Below are 24,512 nucleotides of genomic sequence, written 5' to 3' on the forward strand. Positions count from 1 at the left end.
TTGGACAAATGGAGAATTGTCTTGCTCTTGGAAAAGAGAACTCAATGGGACACTTCCATTGGTTCCCCCAAGTAAATTTATTTATATAAAAATATTTTTTTTAATGTTTATTTTTGAGAGAGAGAGAGAGAGAGAGACAGAGCGGGGGGGGGGGGGGAGGAGGAGCAGAGAAAGAGGGAGACACAGAATCTGAAGCAGGCTCCAGGCTCTGAGCTGTCAGCACAGAGCCCCATGCGGGGCTCGAACCCACAAACTGTGAGATCGTGACCTGAGGGGAAGTCGGACGCCTAACTGACAGAGTCACCCAGGTGTCCCTCTCCCCCAGTAAATGTATAAGTCTAATGCAATTCCAATTAAGCTGCCAAAACATTTTTTCTAGATCTTAAGCAGATACTAAAATTCACATGGAAGGATAAACACGTAAGAATAGGTAGGAAAACCTGAAAGACAAGTTGAGCATCCCAGACAAGGGGTCCCAAGATGCTGCCACCTGCTGCCCAGAGATGGTACTGCAACCCTTCTGAGCAAAGCAAATCCTGTCCTATTGGTATTAAATAGCTTTTGAACACGGTGCGAGAAGTCTAAGACATCTTGCGTTTGTGTTTTTGGTTTTGTTTATGTTTTTGCTTTTGGCCTTCCATGTCCTCCTTCATCAGGGCCTTTATGCGGTCTAGCATCTTTAGAATTCTTTCTGGGCTTCAGAGTCCAAATCCTAAAGACAGAGTTCAGGGGGGTAGGATGAACTGAAATGCCTTGGGCTTGGTCCAAATTCTCAACGTGGGGTTTGAGAAAATGCAGGACGGTGGGAAGATAGAGAATGAAAGGGGAGGAAACTGGGTCCTTGTTGTGTCGGGCTTTTTACATACAGTAATTTTTTAAATCGTTGCGAAATGGACACCCTAAAAGTCGTGTTACAGATTAGAAAACAGTGGCCTAAGGGCATGCTGAAGGCTGTGCGTTTAAGGATAAAATCGTGACTGTCCTACAAATGTAAAATGAACACACGCCAAGGATTTTATTTAACTTATTAATTGAGGAAGGAACCAGTGAGAGGGAAATACTGGTTCAAAGGACAGCCCAAAGTACAGACACATACGGGCAACGAGGAATGCTAAATGAACTTGCTTGTACATATAAAATGGGTCACCATCCACAGGGGAGTCATTGTGCCTTCAAACTTTCCGCGTCTTCGTGGACAAGACTCATTTTTATTACTATCAGTCGTCTACAACTCAGAGAGTTGCCAAATAGCTCAAAGACAAGGCAGGGTGCAGATCCTTCTAGAATCTGATAAGCCCCGGAAGGGTCCTCTAGACAATCTACAGTGAAATTAAGTAACGCCTTCAAGATTTCACAGCTGCTAAGTACAAGATTTGGAATTCAAAACCAAATCTAGGAACATTTTTATTTATTTTTTTAATCTCATTTTTTTAAATTATATGAAATTTATTGTCAAATTAGTTTCCATACAACACCCAGTGCTCATCCCAAAAGATGCCCTCTTCAATGCCATCACCTACCCTCCCCTCCCTCCCACCCCCCATCAACCCTCAGTTTGTTCTCAGTTTTTAAGAGTCTCTTATGCTTCGGCTCTCTCTCCCACTCTAACCTCTTTTTTTTTTTTCCCCTTCATTTTTACTTATTTTTGAGAGAGACAGAGCATGAGCGGGGGAGGTGCACAGAGGGAGACACAGAATCCGAAGCAGGCTCCAGGCTCTGAGCTGTCAGCACAAAGCCCGACGTGGGGCTCGAACTCACAGAGTGTGAGATCATGACCTGAGCCGAAGTTGGACGCTCAACCGACTGAGCCACCCGGGTGCCCCGATCTCAGCGAATGTCTTGATCTCAGGGTCATGAGTTCAAGCCCCTCAATGGGCTCCTCGCCCATTGGGTTTACATAAAGCCTACTCAGGCAAAACACCAAAAAAGGCCAACTCGACGTGCGTCCGTAGGTTCAAGCTTCTTCCCCTGGTGTCAAGCATCTTCTGGACAGTGAAGGGTGAATTTCAGCAGGGATCTGTGGTATTGACCAGTCATCACGCCGTTTCGTTCAAATTCCTTGGTCTCCAGACCGGAGTCCTCCTCCCTTTGAACGGAACCCGTAGCGATGTTCCGAGGTCTCCAAAACCTCAGTCATTTGCCATCTTGGGAGTCTCTCCTCAGTGGTCCCCGGGGGTGTCTGGAGGGGCTTGGAGCCCAAACTGAGCCCTGGGAAAATGGCGGAAGGCCTCAGCACCCCCCACCCTGCCCCGTGCCCCGGAAAGGCCGAGGAGACCGCTGCTGTCCAGGCTCCAGTCACATCTTTGGTTTGGAAGTTACGGAACGCTGGTACAGCCGGATTATACCTTCATCATGCAGCCGCTTCCAGAGCGTTCTCTCTAACTGGAAGTCGTGGTTGATGTAAAAGACTGTTTTTTTCCAGGACTTATCGTAGTAGTGATCGGAGAATTGCTCGTGGCCCTCGGTGATGAAGCCATAGGCACTCACCTACATAAAGGTCGGAGGAGAGAGAAGCCTGAAGTCGCTGGCTCTCGTGGTCTCTGTGTGTCGGGGGAGGGGGGCCGTATCCTGGCTCTAGCCCTAGGGCTCCGGACGCAGGCCCCTGGATGGACACTTACGGGGCCACACTCCCCCGCCCTCCCGGCCGTCGTCCGGTGCTGGGCACGTCCAGGAACGGCCCGCAGCTGTTTCCCAAGGTGGGCCCGCTCTTGCTCCAGAATCTCACCTGGTCACAGAGCTGAAGGGCTGTGAGCAGGAGGAGGGCGCCGGTCGTGGGGCGGTAGATTCTCCAGTGCACCGTGTCCAGGGTCTTGGACCTCAGGAACCTGGGAAGTGCCCCGGCCCCAGGCTGTCAGGAGGCTGCAGGGCTGACAGGGGCCCGGGCCTCTCCACACGCCTCAGCTGCCCTCACCTGTTTTTCATGTACCGCAGCGAGTCGGGGTGCAGCAGTAGGTATCTGTCCCATGGCGGGTCTCCCTGGAAAGCCACCTGGGGCCTGTGCCTGTGGGCAGGAAGGGGTCGTTCGCCCTCCGTTCTCTCGCCTCCTCCTGTGTGGGCCAAGTCAGGGCACCTGGTACCCCATCTCCAGGTGACAGCGGAGGCTGTCCCCACCCGCCCAGCCCCCTTCAGAGCCGCTCCAGACACAGCTCCGCGGGGGGGCCGGGGGGTGGGGAAGGAGGGGGGGCCGGGGGGTACCTGAACCAGGAAAGGCTAGTCTTCACCAGGCTCTGATTGAGAAACATCGCCTCCAGCCACTCATAGTCGCGGGTGCCTTCCAGGAAGTGCAGGTAGCGGACGTCCTGAGGACCAAGGACAGTGTGTGGTCCGAGTCCCGCCTTCAGGACCAGGGGCGACCTGGCTCTGACTCCGGCCCGCCCCCTTGCTCTTTCCGGCTCTGTCTGGCCATCGTCCGTGTTCCCGCCCCTCGTCCGAGCAGACCCTGCACCGACCAGACCCCAGACCCAGGACACCCGGCTTCCTCTCTTGGCTCGTGCGCCCTCGTTCAGATTCTGCGTGCGGCCGGGCCCGTCCCTCCTTGCTCACCTTCCCCAGAGGCACGTGCCGGAAACCCTGACCGTCCAAGGCCATAAGCGACTGGGTCAGGGAGAAGGCAGTGAAGCCATAAAACGATGTCCGGGTGCCCACATCCTGTTCGTAGCCCTTAGTGACCGCTCCACTCAGTCTACACAGAAAGAGGCAGACGGAACCCGTGAGTGCAGGAGGGAACGCACAGAGGTGGGGAGGGGGGGATGCACAGAAATGGTGGGGGGCGCGGCAGCGTTATGGGGAGTCTCCGGAGGGCCCAGGATTCCACCTTCCAGGTACAGGCAGAGAACGCCCGATGAGACCTCTCAGAAGAGCCCGTCTCTGTAGGAGGGAGTCTGGGCGGGAGCCCGGGGCCGGACTGCTTACCGGAAGACGTGATCATGGTTGTCTATCTCCTGGCCCACGTGAGAGTTGTTCAAGATGCCCCCGTTGCCCACCACGGCGCACGTGATGCACTGGGAACTCCCGGCGGGGAGACCGGCCAGGAGCAGCTGTTGCTGGGGCACCGGAGGGAAGCGGGTCACGACCTTCTGCACCACTGGAACAGGGGAGGTTCACGTTCAGTCCCCGGAGGGGCCCGGAGGCAGCCCATCATTTCTCCCGGGGCTGGTGGCCTCCAGGGAAGAGGCAGGCCAGAGGCAGAGGGCAGCTGCCGTGTGCTGTGGGCCCAGGCCCTCCCCGCGCCACCCCCCCCCCCCCCCGCCCCAGAAGACTCACACGAATAGTTGAGCTCCATGAACCCAAACGGTGGCACAAAGTGCTCCAGACGGTCCCACTCACTCTGGTTGAAGTGGCTGGAGTCCAGGAAGAGGGTGAGGTTGGCCAGAAAGAGTGTCCGCAGCCAGGGTGACTTGGAGGCCTTGACCTTCACTGAGTCGGGGCAGGTCTACATGCAGGAAGGCGGGTCAGGCAGGGACAGGCCCCGGAAGGCCACGGCCAGGGGCGGGGCTGGGGGCAGGGGCAGAAAGTGGGCCTGAGAGGTTGGAAGGCACTGCGGCTTCTGTGGTGTTCGGGATGCAGATTTGGCCGTCTTGCTGCAGAGCGGGTAGATTCTCTGACCCTGCCCGGTGACCCTGCCCGGTGACCCTGCCCGGTGACCCTGCCCAGTGACCCTGCCCAGGCCTTCTGGGAGCTCCAGGGCAGGCCCGGGCCAGGACCTGGGCCTGCCTTCCCGTCCAGCCTCCACCACTTTTGGAAAGAAGGATGGGGAGGACACGGGGTGGGACCAGGCAGGGCCTGGGGGCGGAGCCCGGGAGGTCAGAGAGGTGGGGTGGCCTATCTGTCTGCAGGGGCCTTCAGAGCAGGGAGCCAGGGGGAGGACTCACCGTCTGTAGGGCCCCCACGTCAAAGCTGTATTGTTCCTCGAAATCCCACCGGGGCTCAGACTTGAAGTTGGCAGCCCGCAGACTTCGGCTTCTCTGTGTGGTGCGGGCCTGGCGAGGGGTGGAGGGTGGCTTGGCCCGGGGTGTCTCCCGGCGGGGCATCACGGCCGAGGCCACTCCTTTCATTGACCCTGCTCCCGGGGTGGTCAGCGCCTCGGCCTGGCTTTCTGGCACAGGTGTCCTTGCCGTGGTGGCCGCTTTGGCCCGAGGCTTCGAGGGCACCGTCCTGGTGGCCGTGGGCTCCCCATTCTGGTCCTGCCTTCCTTTGGTTGTCCTCGCGTCCTGACTCCTCAGTGACAGTGCCTCTGAGGCCACTCCCCCATCCCGTGCCCTCGGGGGCCGCGTGTCCAGCACGGTGTCCTTCCTCTTTGGACCCCTCGGTGGGGCCGGCCCAGTCGAGGTGGCCCCACCGGTCTCTTCTCTGATGTCCCCCTTGGCAGGGAGGGCTGTGGCCTGGGCCGGGGCCACCTGCACGTCGTTCCCTCGCGCGGACGATGATGCAGGAGCCGCTGTCCTTCCTTCCCGTGGGGGAGCCTGCCGTGCAGACTTGTGTGGCGACCCTGAAGATCTCTCCTCGTCATCCATGTGCTGACGCCTAGGGACGGATGTGCCCTTTGATTAAGGTCCAGGATCGTATCAACAGGTTGAAGCATAAATGGTATTTCTTTTTGTGCCTCGGGTAGACTTCAAACCGGTTTCCGCGAGACATGAGTATCGCCATCTATGCCCCAAATTAAGCTGTTGGCGTTGGGTCTGGAAACTTACCCGTGACCTCTAAGTAGCGGGCGGTGGTGGCTTGGAGTTTGTTATGGGAACTGGCGTCAGGAGTGCCGCTGACAAGGCTGACCTTGGACAGCGCCCTCTCTGCGCTGGTTCCCGGATGACTGTGACTCTGCCCTGTTACTAATATCTGTAGGATGCTGTTGACCTTTTCTCTTTTTCTTTTTTTAAATTTTACTTTTTAAAAAAAATTTTTTTTTAACATTTATTCATTTTTGAGACAGAGAGAGACAGAGCATGAACGGGGGAAGGTCAGAGAGAGAGGGAGACACAGAATCTGAAACAGGCTCCAGGCTCTGAGTTGTCAGCACAGAGCCCGACGCGGGGCTCGAACTCACGGAGTGCGAGATCATGACCCAAGCCGAAGTCGGACGCCCAACCGACTGAGCCACCCAGGCGCCCCTAAATTTTACTTTTTTTAAATGCTTGTTTATTTTTGAGAGAGAGAGAGCAACAGAAAGAGAGAGACAGTGTGAGCAGGGAAGGGAGGGGAGAGAGAGAGGGAGACACAGAATGCTGAAGTAGGCTCTAGGCTCTGAGCTGTCAGAACAGAGCCCGACGCGGGGCTCGAACCCACGAACCGCGAGATCGTGACCTGAGCCGAAGTCGGACGCTCAACCGACTGAGCCACCCAGGCGCCCCATCTTTCTTTCTTTCTTTTTTTTTTTTAATGAAGGGTAGGTAACAAAGGTAACCTCGTTCATAAGGGAGTTCATAAGGGAGTCATGAAATATGCATTCATGTCAAGACTATAGCTGCCATCCTTGATCGAAAGATCGGCCTGAAATATTTACTTCAACCCCTGCCTAACAACAAGCTTGCCTGTTGGCATTGTTGGGAAAAAATCTCGGTACTCAGCAAGTGTTCACTTGTCAAGAGCCCCCATCTCACGTTAGATGCCGGACATCCCGGATGCGAGGTGTGTTTCCCAGCCACCTGCAAGGGGAACCCTAGTGAAGACACATTTGTGTGATTACGGTACAGAACATGTCTCACCCCGGGCGGGGGGCACGTGAGCTTGGTGGGCACGAGGGAAGGGTCTGTGCCTGGGCAGGAGATGATCCCCAGTGGGTAGACAGAGCCGGATTATTATCTGCATTGTAGGTCCAACTAAGGAGTTTGGACTTCATCGTTGGTCTTCTTGTCCAGGAGGAGCAACTGAAGAATTTCAGGGTGGGGGGGCGCCTGGGTGGCGCAGTCGGTTAAGCGTCCGACTTCAGCCAGGTCACGATCTCGCGGTCCGGGAGTTCGAGCCCCGCGTCAGGCTCTGGGCTGATGGCTCGGAGCCTGGAGCCTGTTTCCGACTCTGTGCCTCCCTCTTTCTCTGCCCCTCCCCCATTCATGCTCTGTCTCTCTCTGTCCCAAAAATAAATAAAAAACGTTGAAAAAAAAAATTAAAAAAAAAAAAAAGAATTTCAGGGGGAAGAGGGGGGTGGGGAGGGTGCCGAAGCAAGGGGGTGGGGGCCCATAAGCTGAATTCCACTGCACGGTGCTTGGTCTAGCGGTGGGAGAAGATACATTCAGGGTGCCTGGTCTGGCTTGGGGCACTCAAGGGTTTTGACTCCAAGGGATACGTTTACTTTCTTTTCATTCTCTTGTGCGAGGCCGTCAAAAGTGTCACTTAATTTATGCAAATTAGCGTCAGGTGTTCTGAGAAAAGCGTGGGTCCTCCGCTCGGCGCGGTTCTGTAATTGGACTTTGAGGTGGGGTCTCTGGGCTCACAGGTTTGGGGGGGCGATTCCTGGGAGCCTTGGGAGAAAGAATCATCCTGTCTGGTGAGCTAGCCATCATCCTAATGGATTTCCAGGTGTCCTTAACTCCTGCTCTTTTTCCCTGATGTCCTGGGCCTCCCTGGCTCATCGTGGTCACTCTTGTCCCAGGCAGCTCCCTTGTGTCTGCTCTCATTCTTCCAAGTCCCGTATCACAGACTCACTGAGGCCACAGAGAGAGAAGAGAGAGCATGACAGGTGCAGCCAGCCAGACCCGAGTGGGAGTTGGCCAGCATGACTGGGAGAAATCTTCACCCCCCCCCCCCGGCCCTCGGTTTTCTTATCTGTAAAATGGGCTGCTGCCTTTTGCCTCTGAGAGAAGTCAGCTGTGGGCGTTGACTCACAGCCCGTGTTTAGCATCTGGCACGAAACACCTGCTCAGCCAATAAGACCCGCCCTTCTCTCCGCGAAACACCTGCTCAGCCAATAAGACCCGCCCTTCTCTCCCCGAAACACCTGCTCAGCCAATAAGACCCGCCCTTCTCTCCGCGAAACACCTGCTCAGCCAATAAGACCCGCCCTTCTCTCCGCGAAACACCTGCTCAGCCAATAAGACCCGCCCTTCTCTCCGCGAAACACCTGCTCAGCCAATAAGACCCGCCCTTCTCTCCCCGAAACACCTGCTCAGCCAATAAGACCCGCCCTTCTCTCCCCGAAACACCTGCTCAGCCAATAAGACCCGCCCTTCTCTCCCCGACCGCGGGGCTTCATTCGTTCTTGATTCGTCGTGTGCAAGTTGGGGCGGGGGGAGGGTCTCCTGAGTCCGGGGTCCCAATCCCCTGGTTGCAGCTTTGACTTCTGCCCGCCTCCCAACTCCACAGCCCATAGTTTGTTCTTTTATTCAGCCACGACTTTTGAACGTCTCCTGTGAACGCTGGGCTAGTTACTGGGGCCTGGGTGACGAGCTCCACCAGGTCCGGTCCTTTCCCCACGGAGCCCGGGATATATGGGGGACCACAGATCATCACAGATAAAATGCCAAGTTGTAACTCGGAGGTGTGCCGGGGAAACGGGTGATCGTGATGAGCCACGGGAGGTAGCCTGACCCAAGCTCTGTGTCCGTGACAACGTGAATGCTAAACCCCTACGTGGCATCGCATTGGGCGTGTTTTGGGTTGTAGTCGTTCAACGAGGTGTCAGCTCTGCCCTAGATCGCAGGCTCCGAGGGGGCAGAAATCACTCCAAGCAGCCCTTACTGCAAAGCCCCCCCGGGGTGGTGCCATATCAAATCAGTGCTTTCGAAAGGCTTTCTTTTAAACATTTTTTTTAAACGTTTATTTATTTTTGAGAGACAGAGCGTGAGCGGGGGAGGGGCAGAGAGAGAGGGAGACGCAGAATCCGAAGCAGGCTCCGGGCTCCGAGCTGACGGCACAGAGCCCGACATGGGGCTCGAACCCACGGACCGTGAAATCATGACCTGAGCCAAAGTCGGATGCTCAACCGACCGAGCCACCCAGGCGCCCCTTGCAAGGCTTTCTGAGCCTACCAGGAAATGGATTTAAACAAAACGTGGGAGAGAATTTGAAATATGTACTCGCAGAAGAACATCTCATTCAACAGCTGTTCACTGTCTCCGGGCAACGTGCTTTGTGGGTCCCAGGAATACAAATTTGAACAAGGCACAGACCTCGAGCCCACAGAAAACACAGTCACTGTTGTTACAGGCGGAAGACAGAGGAGACTTTGATCCCTAGACCAATAGAGGGCTGGCCCAAGGTGGTACCAGCAATAAGGAGATTACCCATGTTAATCCTTCCTCGTGTGGGGCCTCCCTCTGCATTGTGGCCGTGTTTCCTGCTTTCTGCGCCCCAGGGAAGAATGCTTGTTCAAGTGCTCCAAGAAGGACACTCTCTGTTCTGACTTTCAAACTTCTCTGGAGGCTGTTAGGGAAAGGCTGGCAGTGGGGGTCCTTCCTCCTGGGAACACTTACACATTGTTACCTGGGCTCAGTGAACAAATGCCCCTGCCTTTGTTTTATGGCTCAGAGAAGGGACTCGAACGAGAGCTATCCCAGCCCAGAAAGGAGAGAAAGGCCGCGAGGCAGGGCTGGGCTGTGACACGGAACAGCCTGGAAAAGATAATAGCCTTCAAGGTTTGAAGCCTTTATTCTTTTTTTGTTTTCCATTTTTAACTAAACAAAAGGGGGGGAGGGCGGGGAGATTTATCATAAGGAGAGAAAACATCTTGAGCCCAAGGCCAGGACATGGCTGGGGCTCTAGAAGGTTCTGGAACCTGGAATCTCTCTTGGAGGCCTGTCCCTGTTCCTACCTATCCTGTTTCCCTCTCTGCTCCTCAGCCCGCATGGAGGATGGCAGCCCCGAGTCACCTGCCCCAGGGACTCTTGACTCTCATTCTGTCTCACTTGGGTCCCTTCTCCATTCCTGGCCACATGGTAAGTGACATGGGTCTCATGGCAAGTGGCCTCCTGGGGGTCCACCCTGTGCACGGGAGTAAGACAGTCTCAAGAGAAAGAGGGGGTTATTGGCTCATGAACTGGGCAGACACCCCTAAAGAATCCATTCTGAAAGAGGACCATCCACGCGGAGTGGAAAAACTGAGATAGTTCAGAACATACACTTGCTGGATTTGGGCCACCTTTGTTTCGTAGAAAGGTTTGAGGCCTTGAGATTCACTCCTCCCCTTAAAAAAAATTTTTTTTCAAATGATTTATTCTTGAGACAGAGAGAGACAGAGCATGAACAGGGGAGGGGCAGAGAGAGAGGGAGACACAGAGTCCCAAGCAGGGTCCAGGCTCCGAGCTGTCAGCACAGAGCCCGACACGGGGCTCGAACTCAGAGCCGTGAGATCATGACCTGAGCCGAAGTCAGATGCTTAACCGACTGAGCCACCCAGGCACCTTCTCCCCTTTAATGTCACAACTGAGCTGAAGCCCCAGGCTCGGGGCACAGGCGAAGGCCTAGGTGTTAACTCTCATGGCAAACAGCTCTCGTCACTCAGCCTTGAACCTCGGATTCACCTCCACCCGCATTTCCCACGCCCAAACCGCAAGAGGCGTCTAGAAGTTTCCCTTCCAAACTGCGAGCACCTTCGCGTGGCTGTGATCGGGGAGCTGGTGTGGCAGGGTGGTTTTCCACCCTAGACGCGGTGGGCGTGCAGCCCAGACAGCTGGCCCTCTGCCTCGCGGTCACGCCAGCCCCTAAAGAGGGGGCACCAGGCACTCCTTCCTGCAGCCCCTTCCAGAAGCGGGAGCCCCAGGGCCCTGTGCAGGGCTGTCTGCCTGCGACGCTGGCAGATTACTGATGACTCTTTTAAGTTTTACACGGAGTTGCAGCAGTGACCCAGGTACTGACAAAATTATGTAATTAAGTTCCATTTCAATTGCCTATAATTAAACACAACTATGATTGCTAGGAATGTGGGTGTTTTACGTAGGCATTTCCTTCTGTTCCTGCCTGGTATTTACTGAATGCTCAAATTCCTTCCGGCCATATGGTGAATGCCCTGCATTTGTCTTGTCCAGATCCTATGTGATCCTGAATGTAAACACCATGGGCAAGGCCGGGGCGGAGGGGGGTGGGGCAGGGGGGTGGTGAAGGAGGGGACCCTGTTTTCTGTTAAGGGTTCCGGGGGACAGGCAAGTCATTTACGGATCGCATCCAAGCAAAAAGCAATTCCATATCCAATTCTGATCTACCGGGGAGGTAAAAACGTAAAATGTTGCACTCTAAAAATAAATTTATCAGCGGGGATCACATAGCTCTAGTCAATACGTGAGACGGATACGGAAGAATAATGGTCTGACATCTTCTTCCCTCCAAATTCTGAATTACGCAACACTCAGGGGGACCTGGAAGCAAAGAGGTTCAAGGTTTCTTTGTCCTTGGCGCCATGAAACAACGGTTGGCAAGCGTGCGATAGCACAGTGGATCCTTGAATGGTGTGTGGGTTGGGGGGGGGGGGGCGCCCGCCCACACACAGTCGAAAATCTGCGTGTAACATTTGACTCCCCCCGGACTCAACTCCTAATAGTCTGCTGGTGACTGGAATCCTTATCAAGAGCATGCACAAGTCAATCAACCCATGTTTTGTGTGCTACATGTATTGCATACGCGTTCCTACAATCAAGTCAGCCAGAGAAGAGAGAACGTCTTTCAGAAAATCCTAAGGAAAATGGGGGGGCGCCTGGGTGGCTCAGTCGGTTAAGTGTCCGACTTTGGCTAAGGTCATGGTTTCACGGTTCATGAGTTCGAGCCCCACATCGGGCTCTGTGCTGACAGCTCGGAGCCTGCTTGGGATTCTCTCTCTCCCTTTCTTTCTCTCTCTGCCCCTCCCTCACTCGTGTATGCTCGCTTCCTCTCTCTCAAAAATAAACTTTAAGAAATTAAAAAAAAAAAATTCTTTTATCCAGGAAAAGAAAACAGCTCAAAACACCTCCTTGATGATCTAGCAACTGCACATCTAGGTATTCATCCGAAGCAAATGAAAATGCTAGTCTGAGCGGCGCCTGGGTGGCTCAGTTGGTTAAGGGGCCAACTTTGGCTCAGGTCATGATCTCAGGGTTCGTGAGTTCAAGCCCTGCATTGGGCTCTGTGCAGACAGCTCAGAGCCTGGAGCCTGCTTCGGATTCTGGGATTCTGTGTCTCCCTCTCTCTGCCCCTCCCCACTTGTGCTCTGTCTCTCTCTCTCTCTCTCTCAAAAATAAATAAACATTAAAAAAAAATAAAAAAAAAAAAAGAAGAGAAAATGCTAGTCTGAGAAGACACACACACACCCCTATGTTCATGGCAACATTACTCGCAACAGCGGAGATACGGAAGCGACCCAAGTGTCCATCGGTAGATGAATGGGTAAAGACGCGGTCAATGTGTACATAATGGAGTTGCTCAGCCGTTAAAAAGAATGAGATCTTGCCATTGGCAGCAACGTGGATGGACCTGGGGGGGTATTACACTAAGTGAAATGAGCCAAAGATCTTCCAGTAATAAATAAGACACGGGGCTGTGAAGTCCAAGCATCGGGGATATACGATAATATCGTAACAACTTGGTATGGTGACAGGGGTAACTAGCCTTATTGTGAGCATTTCATAATGTCTGTGAATATCGAATCATTATGTTGTATACCTGAAACCGATATACAATTTTGTATATCAGTTATTCTTTAATAACCTCCCCCTCCCAAACCAAAACCCTTTGATTTCCCTAAATAATTCTGGGCTGTGCCATTCAGTGGAACAGACGCTGAAGAGGCTCCAGGCTAGGTGTGCCTGCCTTGTGATAAGTGGCTGGCCACACACAGGCCTCTAATCACGTCCTCACGACCCGGACCCCCTTCCCCGGAATCCCCACCATCAGCTTCTTTGCTCACTCGTTTTATCTTGAGCCTCTTCAGGGTCACGCGTCTGGTTCCCCCACCTGGGTTTTCATGATGCCTGCCTCTCCTTGGAAAGGGGAACCGACTGTAGGGTCCCCACAGTGTCTTTCCTCACCCCCTGCTGAGGACCCTGTGTGATGGGCGGCTCTCCCCTCCAGTACCTGATTTGTATTAAGCCTTCAGGGGGACAGGCAAATCTTTCAGGGATCGCATCCAAGCAAAAAGCAAATCCAACATCAAGTTCTAATCTATTGGGGGGGTGGTTAAAAATATAAAATGTCGCACTTTTGGGGCGCCTGGGTGGCTCAGTCAGTTGAGCGTCGGGGTTCGGCTCAGGTCATGATCTCACGGTTTCTGAGTTGGAGCCCCTGCGTCGGGCTCTGTGCTGACAGCTCAGATTCTGGGTCTCCCTCTCTCTCTGCCCCTCCCCTGCTCACACTCTGTCTTTCTTTCCTTCAAAAATAAATAAATATTCTTTAAAAATTTAAAGTAATTCAGTAACAGTAGGGCGCCTGGGTGGCTCCGTAGGTTAAGTGTCTGACTTCAGCTCAGGTCTTGATCTCAAGGTCCATGAGTTCGAGTCCCGCGTTGGGCTCTGTGCTGACAGCTCAGAGCCTGGAATCTGCTTCAGATTCTGAGTCTCCCTCTCTCTCTGCCCCTCCCCCACTCACACTCTCTCTCTCTCTCTCTCTCTCTCTCTGTCTAAAATAAACATTAAAAAAAAAAACAAAACTTATAGCCCAGCCTGGAGCCTCCCCAACTCCCTTGGTGCCGGCCGACATAACTCTTTAGGGACTCTGGTCTTCTCTGAGATGAAAACCAATCATTCTGCTTCCCCCTCCCCCAGACTTTGAAGTTTATTTCCCCCAGGAAATCCTGACACTTTCTTGCATGATTTACATTTTAGAACTTCACTTTGAATCTTTAGATGCGTCCACAAGTTGCTTCAGTCGCTAAAATCTCTACTTTGCCTTAATTCTCTTTATAGGCTCCAAAGAAAACACCCAGAAATCCGTATTCTATTGTTATTCCAAGTGTTCTCTTTTCAAATCAAAGCCAATTCTCTTATTTGTGTAGTTTCCGGCCAATTAAATCCTAATGGGGAACAACAGAAAGCGGGAGAAGAGGAAACACATCTAAGCCACTGCTCCTAACGCTTCAGTAGCGGGATCCAATTTCCAAAGCTCTCCCCCAGCAGGGGAGCCCTGAGTCTTCTCTGGGATCCCATTCACCTCACTGAACTCACTGTGGCCCAGGGTGGGTGGGAGGCTGGTTTAAATGTTGGACGATTTCCCTCCCTGGGATCCACAAAAACAGACACAAGCCTACAGCTCTCCCCAGACCCAGAGGCGTGAGTCTTGAGATTAGTTAAGGAGAGTAGGGAAGACCTTGAACGGGGAGCGTGGTGGGTGTGACCGAGGTCATTGTTGCAAACCCAAGAATGGCAGGTATGCCTGGGTCAAGAATCACGGATATGAGATGAGACCCTGTGGCCCGGTGGCTGGGAAACGATCCTTGTGAACCAAGTCTGTTTAAAGCAGAGTCTATGTTTATCCCCTGTATCTGGTACCTAGCTTACCTCTCTTGGGGATAATCACGGAAAACTAACTTCCCGGCACTGGGCAAGGGGACAGCGGAGCTCACTGCGGTGGAAAGTCACCTGCTTGAGTTCCAGCCCGGCCACCAAGTGACCAGCTGTGGGATCTTGGGCAAGGTGCAGCACCCTGAGAGCCCCTGTTTCCTCATCCATTAAATGGGACTCTGTTTTCTTTTTTAAGAACTCCAAACTTACCTTTATTATGAGACTTAGGGAAATAGGTCATTAATGTTGAATGGCTACCGATGAGGCACTTACATTTTACTAAGATTTCATTTAAACTACCTCAAATCAAATAGGTTTAGCTCTCATTTTGCACATTATTGATAAAATGTATTGGCCTCTTTTGATTTTGTTTTGCTTAAAAATTTTTTTTAACGTTTATTTATTATTGAGAGAGAGAGAGAGAGAGCATGAGCAGGGGAGGGGCAGGGAGAGAGGAAGACACAGAATCCGAAGCAGGCTCCAGGCTCTGAGCTGTCAGCACAGACCCTGATGCCGGGCTCGAACCCACGAATTGCGGGATCATGACCTGAGCTGAAGTCAGACGCCTAACCAACTGAGACACCCAGGTGCCCCAGTAGGAACTAGAAAGTAAAGGACACCCTGAAAGACCTTAGAGGGAGGAGAAGATTTGGTGAAATAGATCAAATGTCTCGGAGAAGGACTTGTCTGTTTCCTCCCACCATCGCCCCCTCCCTAGAAAGGAGGGTGAAGAGGACAGAGAGGAGAGAGGGGCTCTGGGTCCCAAGTTTGGAGGGCTCCTGCGCCCTACTTGTCATGTTCCTAGGGTCTAATAAGACCCCTGACAGACAATGGCTGACCCCTGAACCCAGGAAGACAGAACCATAATTCCGACAACAGGAAATTCTCACACCTAAGCCAGGTGGACATGAAAAGGCCAAGAGGCAGGGACGACGGTTGTCACCACGGCCACACGAGGGCTAAGAATCAGCCACCCCTACCCGGGCGCTGGCACGGCGTGGCCATCCGGGAGCCCTTGACATCATCCTGGGGAGGCGGCAGAGGAGGGAGGACGGTCCCAACATGAAGTTTCCCTGCAGCTCCATGAATGGGGGTCCAGGATCGGAAACCAGGAAGTTATAGAAAAGAAAGTTCTGTGTCTTAGACCAAAATAAGACAAAAAAGAGAATCCACAGAATTGTTGAAGACAAATGCATTCCAGACCAGGAAAGCCAAGCAGGTAGAGACATGGTCTTAGCTGGTATCTACCTATCCAGGGGCACAATGGAGACTGGGACCAAATTAAGAAGATAACGAGAAGTAGTCCAATAACCCAGGTTTGAAATCATACAATTGTGTCCCAGTCCTTCCTCTCTTTGTTGCCAAATCCAGCCGATCTGAGTTATTCAGGCCTTTCTTCCGAACGCCGACCGCCCAGGGCTCTTGGGCCCTAAACCATTGCAACAGCCTCTACCCTAGCCCCCCACGGAGACCACCTTCCCCCCACCGTCTGCCGTGCAATCTAGTAACCGAGGAATCTGCACAATGCACAAATGTATTCAAGTTACTCCGTTCCTGTAAAGCTTTTCATAGCCGTGGAATCTAACTGTTGGTCCCTCAAGGGCCACGCATTCACTCTTTCATCAACAAGCGTTTGAAAACCACCTCGCAGGGGCGCCTGGGTGGCTCAGTCGGTTAAGCGTCCGGCTCTTGACTTCCGTTCAGGTCACGAGCGCACTATTGGTGGGATCGAACCCCGTGACAGGCTTCTTCGCTGAGAGCCGGGATCCTGCTGCGCATTCTCTCTCCGCCCACCGCCCCTCCCCTGCTTGTGCTCCCCCCCCCCCCGAAATAAATGAATTAACTTTAGAAACAAAAAATGAAAAAACACTGCCTAGGGACGGGGGTGGGGCTTGTGACACCAGCCTGGGTCGTGGCTTGGAGCACAGACTCCGGAGCCAGCTGGCCTGTGTCTGAACTTAAGTGACAAGGGTGATCTTGGTTGGGAAAGTTGCCTAACCGCTCTTATCTGTAAAAGAGGGGTGTTGCTGATAATAATATCTACCCAAAAGCCTTGATATGTGGTCAGTAATCATGGGTTCTGGAGACCAGTGCCTGGCATGCGGAGCCCCTATCAGCCTTGCTCACATTAGTCATCAGTCCCTGGAGGAACACGCCCCGCCCCCCCCACCGGTGGCCCTGCTTCTGCACCATTCCTTCTGCTGCCTCCTTAGTGCGCGGTGTCCCCCCCTGCTGCCATGTCGCCCAGCCCGCCAGCGCTCTGCCAATGCCACCAGGATGTTGTCCTGACCCTGCCCCCTGGATGTAATTACCCTTCTGAGTTTCTTCCCATAGCGCTCGTCACCTTGGACTTAAATCGGGGGGCCGGGGGGGGGGGGCGGTATTTACCACTATTAATAATGTCACCCTCCCTCTCTTGCTTCTTGTGTGGCTCTCCCCTCCATCGGACTTTGAGTCTCCTCAGAGTGAACGCGTTCCGGGTAGTGGAGCCCAAATCCCGTGTTCATGTCTCTGTCTTGCTCCTTCCTGGCTGGGTGGGATTAGGCTTAGCCTTTTGGAGTCTCATCTCCCTCATTTGTGTAAAAGAATAAAAACGCTGATCTTGGGCGACGATTGCGAAGATTGGAAATCAGCCCCAGAAAAAAAAAAAAAAAAAAGGAAAATAGCCCCCAGAAAGCTCCTGAGCATAGGTGCAGGTCTGGGGAAATCTCCAGCTCTGAGATGATATTGAGGTGTCATTAACATGCAGACTTGGGAACAGGGACCTTCAGAAACCGCTGATCCTACACTTGGGTTGGCAATCTACGACTCCCTTTTATGTCTGATTTTACTGTCACCCTTTGCCCAGGCAGCACTGTGGGGCGAGGTGGGCCACCCTCACCCCCACCCCGACCCCGTCTCTAACTGCACACGTGCCTCCCCCCCCCCCCCCCCCCCCGCTCTTCTTCAAAGTGTCTCCTGATTTTCCGCTTCTTCCTACCCCACCCCTCCCAGATCTTCTGCACCTTACGTTTCACTGCCTAAATCTGCCAGGGAGGGCATTTGTCAGCCCCGGTCCTTCCCTTCACCGCAGGATAATCCGCTGTCGAAGTCCCTCCCTTGGTTCCTGCCCTGGGTCAGGCCAAAGTGGTGACTCACACCTCCCTTCCGATCTATCCTGTTCCCTCCTGGCAGACCAATCGTTGCACAATCCTGCTTCGGTGAGGTCGCCTCCCTGCCTGAAAGCCTCTTGCATCAACCCTCGGCCCCACCCTCCTGAAATGCCCTCCCTGGGCTCCCCAGAGCAAGCCCCTCATTTCTGCAAGGCGGATTCGGATTCGCCCGAGGCTCAGCCAAGAGGACACTTCTGCGGGTCGGCCTCCTTGTTTATGCTATCCTCCCCACAAGCCTTTTCCAAGCCCTCCCTGCCCCCGAGGTCCTTCTTCTCAACGAAGCTTTCAACAGACACACAACCTTTCCTCCAGGGACCTCTGGCTCAAGGCGCCCAGTCTCTGCTCTGCGGTTGATTGGCAGTGTAGTAAGGAGAGACTTTCACTGAGAAGTCTCAGTGTGTGGCCCTTTCCCTATCTCTGATGCCTAGGGCAGATTTACTCACTTCACAGTCACCTTTGATGATTCAAACTCCGTCCACACACAAAACAAAACAAAACAATTACAGAAAAGATTTAAAAAAAACAAAGCAAAACACCTAAACCCCAAATTCAGTCTCATCCATTTAGAATTCCAGGTGTCCCGCCTCCCCCCCCCCCCCCCCCAGAGACCCAGGCTTGGCAGGGGTGAGGCTGGAGGGGTGGGGGAGGTGGGGGCAGCTAGAATCCCTGGTCAGGCACAGAGTAGACCTTCCTTTCCTTCTGAAGGCCTAGCTCTCCTGTATTATTACTCAAGTCTGGGAAGAGTGGGGAGCACTTGGTGTCCCCGCTCGCCCTGAGGTTCCAGTGGCTTCTGTCTGCTGACGTGCTGCTCTCGGTAGGGTCAGTAAGTGTGGCTTCCCTGGGGCAGCGCTCTCCTTTGCATTGAGGATCCCCTCATGAATGCCCCCAACAGTATTCGGGGTCCCCAAACGCTCCTCTGGAGTGGATGTCCCTTTACTTGGCCCCAGCGGGTAACTGGGGAGTTCCGGGGCTGTGATCCCTCCTGGCACCACAGGAGTGCTGACCTGCCGTCCACAGCCTCCTGGGCTCTGAAGGCCCAGGCCAGAGCCTTCTTCCCATGTACATTACACCATGGACAATTCCCACCACCTTCCGCCTTCAGAAATCTCTAGACCAGAAACAGGCACCAGTCTGCTTATATCTCCCCCTAACTCCAGGACATGTGACATCGGCTGGGGAAGGAGACCAGGCATCCGGGTCACTATGAGTGACTCCTGCAGCCCACTCCTACCCCAACGTGTCTCTCCAGGGACACTGTAATCCTCTGACCTTGTCTCCTTCCCTGGGCTTCTTTTATTTTGTACAAACTTTCTTTAATGTTTACTTATTTATGAGAGAGAGAGAGAGACAGAGCACAAGCCAGGGGAGGGGCAGAGAGAGAGGGAGACACAGAATCCAAAGCAGGCTCTAGGCCCTGGACTGTCAGCACAGAGCCAGACGTGGGGCTCGAACCAACGAACCGTGAGATCATGACCTGAGCCAAAGTCAGATGTTGAACCAACTGAGCCACCCAGGCGCCCCTCCCTCCCCGGTCTTCTTGTTTAAGCCAGATTGCGTTGGGTTTTTGTCACTTGTGGTCAAAAGAGTTCAGAGTATGCAAACCCAGATTCACACCGTGCACAAAAATAGGCTTCAGGTAGGTTAACGATTTAAGCTTCAAGAAAAAAAGTACAAAAATATTAGTAGACAATATAGAAGGCAATGGGAAGGGGAGGAACAATAAGATAAAAACGGAGGGAGGCAAACCATAAGAGACTCTTAAATACAGAGAACAAACTGAGGGTTGCTGGAGGGGAGGTGGGTGGGGGGATGGGCTAAATGGGCGATGGGCATTAAGGAGGGCACTCGCTGGGATGAGCACTTGTAAGTGATGAACCACTGGGTTCTACTCCTGAACCTAAGTCTACACTGTGTGTTCACTAATGTATATATATTCACTAATGTATATATATTCACTAATGTATATATATATGTATACATCACTATATATATATGGCAACTTATAAAATTTTGGGGTGGGACAGACTTTCCCCCAAATTGCACAAAGTCCAGTGGCCATAAAGGAAATGATAAATAGATTTCACCTACATAAGAAGGAGTTGTGTCACATGAGATAGCATAAACAAGGCAATAAAAACAAACATCAGCCTGAAGAAAACATTTCAAGTATTGTTACATCTACGATAGAAAAGGGTTAATATCCCTAATACACAAAAAACTCCTATCTCCTATCGTTCAATAAAAGAGAAATAATTTCACTTCCTTTTTTGGGGGGTGGGGAAGCAAGAGATATGACCCAGCCATTCCCTAGAAAAAGATAAGTGGCGGTGACAGCTGGCTGACTTAGAAAAAATGCAAATGGTCAGCACACGTCAGAGGATCCTCAAATTCACGGTGGCCTGAGAAGTGCAAAGTCAAAAGAGAAACATATTTTTACCTCTCAGTTTCTAGAAACTTCAAAAGCATTAGTGATCTAGTGTGGTGACCGAGGAGAGAGTCAACGTTCACACCTGTTACGGTAGCCTTTTCAGAGTTGATGTGATGGCGTCTGATGGGACTAGATTTGTATGTAAGGATGAACTTGGGGGCCAGAATTAAGCGAAGGGAGAGGTTCTTTTCTTTTCGTTTTTTTGGGGGGAGAGGTCATTTTCTGACAAACTCCACGGGGAGAGTGTGACTTTGAAGTGCATGGAATCGGGGCGCCTGGGTGGCTCAGTCGGTTAAGCGGTCGACTTCAGCTCAGGTCATGATCTCGCGGTCCGTGAGTTCGAGCCCCGCGTCGGGCTCTGGGCTGACCGCTCAGAGCCTGGAGCCTGTTTCGGAATCTGTGTCTCCCTCTCTCTGACCCTCCCCTGTTCAAGCTCTGTCTCTGTCTCAAAAATAAATTAAAAAACGTTAAAAAAAATAAAATTTGAAGTGCATGGAATCCACGGGGTAAATCTTGTCCTTTAGGACACGGCGAATGGCATGTAAGAACTCACCCCAAAGCTGCTATTATCATTCACGGTCCCAGAGGGGGAAGGCATTTTCTGTCTATACCTTCCGGAGACCCAGACTCCTCGTTCCCAGACTCCTGCCACGTTTCCCGTCTACCAGCCCCCAAGGCATCCGGACCCCTTGGTTTTCCCACCCCTGACACCTGCTTGTCCCCCAGAGGCCCCCTGGGATCTTTCTTGCCAGTGTTTCTTGACAACATCCCTGACCCCCGCCTACCCCCGTGTGGGTGCAGCAGGTTCCCCAGGCTTCCCGGGACGAGAGGCTTTCCAGTTTCCTCTAATAAATTCTCAGGCACTGGGAAAGGGGCCAGAACCTTACCTGAAAGGTTTCGTATTGGGTTCCTTAACGAAGGAGGGCAGGACAAAGAATAAGGAGATCAACACGGCCAAAAGCAAGAGCCATTGGACAGCTTGGTCCAGACGACTGGGTCTCCGCAGGCAGGTCCTCATGGTGGTGGCTCGGGTGCTGCGAGAAAGTTCTACATATCCTGGAGCTTTGATGTGGACCGCAGGTAGTTTAAGGGCTTAGGGCTCCCGGCCAGGGAGTGCACACCGGTTGTCCTGACGGTGAACCACTCTGGGAGGCACGGAGTCTATCAGTGTCTGCGAGCAAAAGGGGGAGCTGTCTTCCCTGCTTTGTGGAGGCTTATAAGCTGGCGTGGCTCGAAGGAAGAGAAACTCCTTTTGTTCAAACAAGTTTGCTTTCCTTTTCTTTGTCGCTGAAGCCAATTTCTGCATGTACAACTTTATGAGAAACGTGCACACGTCACAGGGAACCTCGCTTTTATCAGGTTCCAAACCCTTGGGGACCCTGGACAAGTGCAGACGCTGGGAGAGCCTTGAACGGCCCCCAAGTTCAACATGGCCTTTATAAGGAAGGTACAGGGAATCTGGTTGGCTTTAAGACCTTCTAGCAGTCTCTCCTAAAAGAACGTTCTGCAGCCGTAGACCAGAGCTGCGAGAACATCTCATTTGCAAACTGTTCAGGGTCGCAGCTCTCAGTCCTGGGTGCGCATTAGAATCACTTGGGAGCTTTGCTACATCCAATGCCCAGACTGCAACCCCCACCAACGAAGCCGGAACCCCCAGGGGTGGCTCTTCTCCCAGGCAGGGGTATTTTTTTGAGTTTCCCCCAGGTGATCCCGACACGCGGCCAGGTCGAGAACCGCTGATTTACCGTCAGTCGGCTCAACCTTCCCAGCTTCTCATGCGGAGTCATGACCATGACAGCAACCAGTGGCGTGGGTGCAAGCGAGAGCTCTGAGCCAGGCACTCCGAACGGTGTGCACGTGGGACCGCCCTCACAGACACCCGAGCCGCTAGGCGTTGTTATCAACCCCCTTTTGCGGTTGGGGACATCGCCTTTGAGAGCAGGCGGCTTGCCCCAGATCGCGGAGGGCGCCCTCAGCTCTCGGGGACCCATCCGACTGACCTACAGATGGCATCCTTATCTGCGGAGTAACGACACCTCTGAGAAATCATTAACTCTGTTTTGATAGGAAGAACAAAAGGCGTGAGGCCTAGGGGAAATGTGTAGCTCAGAGAAGTGATACCAAGACCCGGTGTAGAAGACTTAGAAAATTCCGAGACGCAGCCCTCGGTCAAGTACGGTGGGTTAGTACTTTTCAAACTCTCGCTTACAGCATGTTGAATCACGCAGGGGTTATCCAGCAGCCGAAATGGCTCGCGATCCTCAGCTCTGAAGGTCGCGGGACCCGGGTTCATGGCTCACACACGGCCGGGTGCATTCGGAGGAATCGCACAGCCTCCCATCCTGTACCCAACGTCCTTGGCCTTCACCCAGGGCACGCACCAATAAATGTTTAAACCACCTTCCCCAGGCAGGATGAAAAGAGTAAGAACATGCTTCTGAGTGGCTGCCAGGAATAGAGACGCAGGATGGGCTTCCTCTGCCCCTTGCCCTACGCCGGGACGCATGGCACTGTTCCAGGGGAGGGGCTGGGAACGAGGAGACAAGTGCCTCTCAGTGCTGATTCAGTCTCTCTCTCTCTCTGAACACACCTCACCTGCAAACGACCCTATACACTGATTCTATAAACATTGTCTGCATAGACCCGGGTTAAGTTCTAACTCTCCGCCTTAACCGACCCTTAATTGACCAGAGTTCACCCGTGAACTTGGCACGAGCAATCGCCCGACGCCCTGGTGCCCTGTTCGCCATGCTAGGCAAACGGACCGCGCTTGGGGAAGGCGCTGGCTTACCCTTGGCACTGGTCTGATTGCGACGAACCATCTCTTACATCTCGCCCCCTGCTCTTGGAGAAGGTTCTGGCTGCCAGTGTTTTCTCTCTGCCTTCCACAGCGCGGAGAGATCTAAGTGGGCTCCTGGGCGCGAGCTGAGCCACCGAACAACGGTCTTGCTGCTCACCCCCTCAGCGGTGGGTGGAACTGGGAGCCCTCGAAGCCCGCTGAGGGGGTGGGGGTGGGGTGGCAGACAATCCAGACTTCTGGCTTCTTGGTTCTCGGGTTCCAGACAACGTCGCCGCCGGGCACAGAGTGAGATCCAGAGAAACACGCGTTCTAGTGGAAACAGACTTTCCGAATGGGTTTCCGGCCATCACCACGGTTTCGCATTAGGTAAGGTGGACAAACTTCCCTCTCCTTTTAAAGCCTCTGACTTTAGGGGCTCCTGGGTGGCGCAGTCGGTGAAGCCTCCGACTTCAGCCAGGTCACGATCTCGCGGTCCGTGAGTTCGAGCCCCGCATCGGGCTCTGGGCTGATGGCTCAGAGCCTGGAGCCTGTTTCCAATTCTGTGTCTCCCTCTCTCTCTGCCCCTCCCCCGTTCATGCTCTGTCTCTCTCTGTCCCCAAAATGAATAAATGTTGAAAAAAAAAATTTTTTTTTAAATAAATAAATAAAAGCCTCTGACTTTAGAGTTTATACGTCAGCTGACAGGATGCACGAGATCTTCCGTGCAGATAAAGTTGGTAAATGATCATTCTCGGTAAAAGGTAAGATTGCGGCGCTCCCGCAGATATGAAACGCGAACATGTGTTAAAGGTTTCATTCCAAGGGGCGCCTGGGTGGCGCAGTCGGTTAAGCGTCCGACTTCAGCCAGGTCACGATCTCGCGGTCCGTGGGTTCGAGCCCCGCGTTGGGCTCTGGGCTGATGACTCAGAGCCTGGAGCCTGTTTCCGATTCTGTGTCTCCCTCTCTCTCTGCCCCTCCCCCGTTCATGCTCTGCCTTTCTCTGTCCCAAAAATAAATTAAAAAAAAAAAAAAAAGTTGAAAAAAAAGGTTTCATTCCACTCGTAAGCAAACCGGGCAGATGTAATATTGATCTCCAAGAAGTGCAGGGGCACCTGGGTGGCTCAGTCGGTCGGGCGACCAACTCTTGATTTTGGCTCGGGTCGTGATCTCACAGTTGGTGAGTTCGAGCCGCCCCCACGTCGGAGCCTGCTTGGGATCTTCCCTGTCTCTCTTTTTCTCTGTCCGTCCCCCTCCGTTTGTACTCTCTCTGTCTCTCTCAAAATAAATCAGCTTAAATAAAAATAAGCAAATACATAAAAGAGAAGCGCAGAGGCACAAATTAAAACAGCGTAAGGGTAGTTAACAATGATTGCAAATGGGGACAAAACTGGTTTTTCCACAAAGAGGAGGAGCATCCGATAGACAGGACAGAATCTGCATGACTATCAACTCCCTACAATTTACCGAGTTGTAAAATAGTTCAAAGAGACCGTGGGAGGCTGAAATCAGCTAAGGTGGAGAGAGGTCTTGTAGACAATGCGCCCTTTTCCACTGACACACGACAGTGTTTCTGGAGTGCGCGTCCCTTGGAATCACTCCAGGATTAGAACTGTTGACCTCAACCTTTGGATCCTCACTGCTGGAAGAGACTCTTGATGACTTAGAGGAATGCTGGGTTAAATGGGAAGAGGTCCGCTTCTTAGGGGCGGTGGGAAGCGGCATTCAATGCCCCAGTATATGTCCTGCCTTCTCTAATTCCA

General features: G+C 53.0%; 1 protein-coding gene across 5 annotated transcripts; it reads right to left on the minus strand.

The window, feature by feature from the left end:
• Positions 1-1,754: 1,754 nt before the first annotated feature.
• Positions 1,755-23,274, minus strand: ST6GALNAC1 (ST6 N-acetylgalactosaminide alpha-2,6-sialyltransferase 1). 5 transcript variants are annotated; one of them, XM_047833925.1, is made up of 10 exons: positions 22,765-23,274; positions 4,872-5,523; positions 4,264-4,432; positions 3,913-4,084; positions 3,544-3,682; positions 3,196-3,299; positions 2,912-3,001; positions 2,726-2,825; positions 2,346-2,487; positions 1,755-2,208 (listed from the first exon to the last, which is right to left on the minus strand). In XM_047833925.1, the coding sequence occupies exons 2-10, from the start codon at positions 5,511-5,513 to the stop codon at positions 2,051-2,053; spliced, it is 1,716 nt and encodes a 571-aa protein (XP_047689881.1). In that variant the 5' UTR covers positions 5,514-5,523; positions 22,765-23,274; the 3' UTR covers positions 1,755-2,050. The 5 variants fall into 5 exon arrangements, with proteins under 5 accessions (XP_047689881.1, XP_047689877.1, XP_047689880.1 ...); XM_047833921.1 differs by having other exon boundaries at positions 20,861-23,274; XM_047833924.1 differs by lacking the exon at positions 22,765-23,274 and adding an exon at positions 20,861-20,952 and having other exon boundaries at positions 4,872-5,540.
• Positions 23,275-24,512: the final 1,238 nt, after the last annotated feature.

Source organism: Prionailurus viverrinus, chromosome E1 (genome assembly GCF_022837055.1).
Source record: "Prionailurus viverrinus isolate Anna chromosome E1, UM_Priviv_1.0, whole genome shotgun sequence".
Taxonomy (NCBI): domain Eukaryota; kingdom Metazoa; phylum Chordata; class Mammalia; order Carnivora; family Felidae; genus Prionailurus; species Prionailurus viverrinus.

Excerpts from the sequence above, each read along its gene's own strand:
- ST6GALNAC1 (XM_047833921.1), bottom strand. The coding sequence starts at position 20,991 with ATGAGGACCTGCCTGCGGAGACCCAGTCGTCTGGACCAAGCTGTCCAA. Across the intron at positions 3,683-3,912 it reads AACCATGATCACGTCTTCCG|ACTGAGTGGAGCGGTCACTA; the intron begins GTAAGCAGTCCG and ends CTTTCTGTGTAG. Across the intron at positions 2,209-2,345 it reads GAAGCGGCTGCATGATGAAG|GGCTCAGTTTGGGCTCCAAG; the intron begins GTATAATCCGGC and ends CCATTTTCCCAG.